This window comes from Sinocyclocheilus anshuiensis, unplaced genomic scaffold (genome assembly GCF_001515605.1).
Source record: "Sinocyclocheilus anshuiensis isolate Anshui unplaced genomic scaffold, SAMN03320099.WGS_v1.1 scaffold743, whole genome shotgun sequence".
NCBI lineage: Eukaryota > Metazoa > Chordata > Actinopteri > Cypriniformes > Cyprinidae > Sinocyclocheilus > Sinocyclocheilus anshuiensis.
The window spans coordinates 37,120-40,353 of record NW_015552601.1 but is presented as its reverse complement, the minus strand read 5'-3'; the positions used below and the strand labels follow the sequence as shown (position 1 = coordinate 40,353).

The following is a 3,234-nucleotide window of genomic DNA, read 5'->3' as shown; positions in this document are numbered from 1 at the left end:
ATTTACACTGTCCTTCCAAGCAAGATGTCAAATGGTTCAGTTTCTTTTAATAATCCCAGTTCATATGTAATATTTTACTGCATAATTATTACATGCTTGACAGAAATATATTTTGTATTCAATGTCGACAGTGTGGTAGGATAGCACAGAGCTTCGCGATTGATATCGCTTATCCTGCCCGAAAAGACCATAAACATTACAGGTCACGTCTGCAGTAATAATTAACTAACAGACATGAATCCTAAAAACGAATAATGTCCGAGCAAATCATGACTTTTCACTTTACACCTACCTCTGACTAGGCGTAAGATTTAGTTTCAGACGTAGCACTACGCCGAGATGGTGCAACGGGTATAAATTCTACGCACGACTTAAAGCGCATTTTACGTCCAGCCTAGTCTTACAACCGGGTGTACATCCAGCTGGTACAACCGGCCCCTGGTCTGAATCAGGAGAGAAACATGAACAGATCAAGGACTGTTTACAAGCAAAAACAGTCCAAAACAGATCTAAACAAATACGTCGGTGGATTTTGAAGTGAGAGGAGACGTTGTGAGAAAGCGTTAATATGGATTATGGACTCATATTTTGGCCAGAAGCAACAGTTAAAGCTAAAATGGCTTAATGATGGGTTTGTTTATTACAAACATGCAGCTTTTCTCTTCACAAGACATTAACTGATGGACTGGAGTCGTTAAGATTACTTGTGGATTATTGTGATGTTTTTATCAGCTGTTTGGACTCTCATTCTGACGGCACCCATTCACTGCAGAGCATCCATTGGTGAGCAAGTGATGCTACATTTCTCCAAATCTGTTCCCATGAAGAAACACCATCGTGGATGCCCTGAGGGTACATTTTTAGCTAATTTTCATTTTTGGGTGAACTATTCCTTTAAGCAAGTTTAGAACATTTAGGCTGGTTTTGGGTTAATTTAAGCAGGATTTTTCTCTACTATCTACTGATACATATTGCTTTCTCAGGCTCGTCCAAAAGATCTTGTCCAAGGAACTGGATGAAACTGACCCTGTGCATTCGCTTTTGATGGATCTCGTTTCACAATCCTGCTTCACCCTGCCACAGTCTGAGAACTGTCTCAATGGACAAAGGTTGGTATAGACATTATAATTAAATATCTGGGGTGGTAACTCAAAAGTTGGCTGATTCAGATTAATTGTCCCTACATTTGTGGTACAATGTGCTGTGAATGAGAATGTATTTACTAAACAAAGAATAATGTAATGCAAACAATAATTTAAAGAATGGACAGTTAATCAAGTTGTTTCTGATGAGTAAACCATGAAACAAAAACAAAAAAAAAAACAATCTTTGTGGTGTCTCTTCTATTTAGTTGCTCAACTCATCCACCAGAAGCACAGCTCATCCAAAACTGGAGGAAAGACATGACAGGAGGGCGACATCTAGTGGACTTCAAGCGCAAACTCAAGAGGATGAACCCTAAACGCTCCAAGAGGAAAGACTCTCCAGTCAGATTATATAAGAAATGCATCAGGATGCACACTAAACTGCAGAGACCTCGAGTTGCTGAACGGAAACGCTCATAAAGTCCGTTTCAACTCAACAAAGCAGCAAAAAACTTGCAATGGGAAAACAATAGCAATACAAATGCTCTTATGAAACAGCTTATGTAGCCTACATTAAGAGTCAATGGGGGAAAACTCACAAGTCATAACCTGACACAAATCTACATTTTGGTATAAGAAATCTGTGGTGAAACATTATTGTGAACATATTTTTATTGCGAAAAGGTTAAATTTAGCCTAATGTAATAGGTCAGAGTGTTACAGTTACCTCATTATGGGGTAATATGGTACAAATAGTTTTAGCTGCAAGAAATAATGTGCATTTAAAGCCAACTTCTAAGTGCCATATATATTGTAATTATTTGAAATTGATATCCAGCCACATATTTCAATGAAATAATGCATCGTAAACATTCAAAAGTCATTTACTTTCATAACTATTTTTACAATTGCCCCCACCCTCACAGCCACGATAAGACTCGTGAGCTAGCGATAGACTCTTTCATTCATGTTAAACTTTACCCCACAATCTAGAGATAAACTACTAGATATCTACTACTAGTTAAATGACCCAAAATCATTTTCATACCTCAAAATCTGTGTTCCGTTATATTTTTGTTTTTCTCCTGAGTCGCAATTCCCGCTTCTTCTCCTCAGGTAAAACGGGATGCAATTGCGCATGCGCTGAAAATATCAGTAACGTTACTCCTAAGAACTGACTTTGTTACGATATGTTTTGGTCTCTACTACCTAATATTGCTACCTAATATCTGAATTGATGTAACAAGCGAGTGTTGTAAATGTATGTAAAATTGTAAATAACATGTAAATAAATTTTAATAACTTTATGCGAGTCTGACTTTGATCATGTTCAGGTCCAGATGCCAGTATACACTTATAAAGTTCTACTAGCTCATTGTTTTTATTTGTTTGGTTGTAAATGGTGAATTAAATGGTAAATTATTATATATATTGGTACATTTATATGTTAATCAGTCAGAACCACGGTACACGTCAAAAAAAAAAGTAGGCTACTGTCATATCATCACTTTATCACGTTAAGGATACACATTTTTAATAATAATAATAATAATAATATTTATTATTATTATTTAAAATATCGCAATTTATAATAATAGCAATAACTATAATAACAGCAATAACATTTTAAATATAGCTGCGCTTAGGACTGTCATTTAATGATCAATGTTTACATCGTCATAGTTTTACAATATTTTGGCGCACAATAATTTCACAGACTAAAAGTTACGAAAGATGCCACAGTCAGAGAAGTGCAGCTAGTGATCCAGGTAGGGATGTAACGATTACCGCTTTGACGATAAATCATGATAAAATTCCCCACAGTATTACCGTTTTATCTTTTAATTATCATTAAAACCGTGTAAGATTACCGCAATTTGAACAACTCGCGATAAATAAATACTGTCCAGCATAAAGCAGAGTTTTAAGTAACAGTCTCACCTGCGCACAGCATGCAGCGTAGTTTCGTTTGGAGTGAAAACAGGGCGGAAAAGCTGGGAGGTTTTAAAAGAATGCTAAGGGAATTATACAAATGAATATATGAATGAATTAATTATATGAATGTACCTCTGAAGGTTCTGAATGTCTTCAGAAACGATTCGATGGCATTTTGTTTTCATCTTCGCTCCATGTAATACCTAAAGGAAGC

General features: G+C 36.1%; 1 protein-coding gene across 1 annotated transcript in view; it reads left to right on the top strand.

The window, feature by feature from the left end:
- Positions 1-2,553, top strand: part of pla2g3 (phospholipase A2 group III) — a 6,121-nt gene extending 3,568 nt beyond the window's left edge. The window contains exons 6-7 of the mRNA XM_016456792.1: positions 984-1,109; positions 1,352-2,553. Coding sequence (XP_016312278.1) covers positions 984-1,109; positions 1,352-1,565 — 340 coding nt within the window. The 3' untranslated portion in view covers positions 1,566-2,553. The remainder of the gene's footprint in view (positions 1-983; positions 1,110-1,351) is intronic.
- The last annotated feature ends 681 nt before the right edge of the window (positions 2,554-3,234 follow it).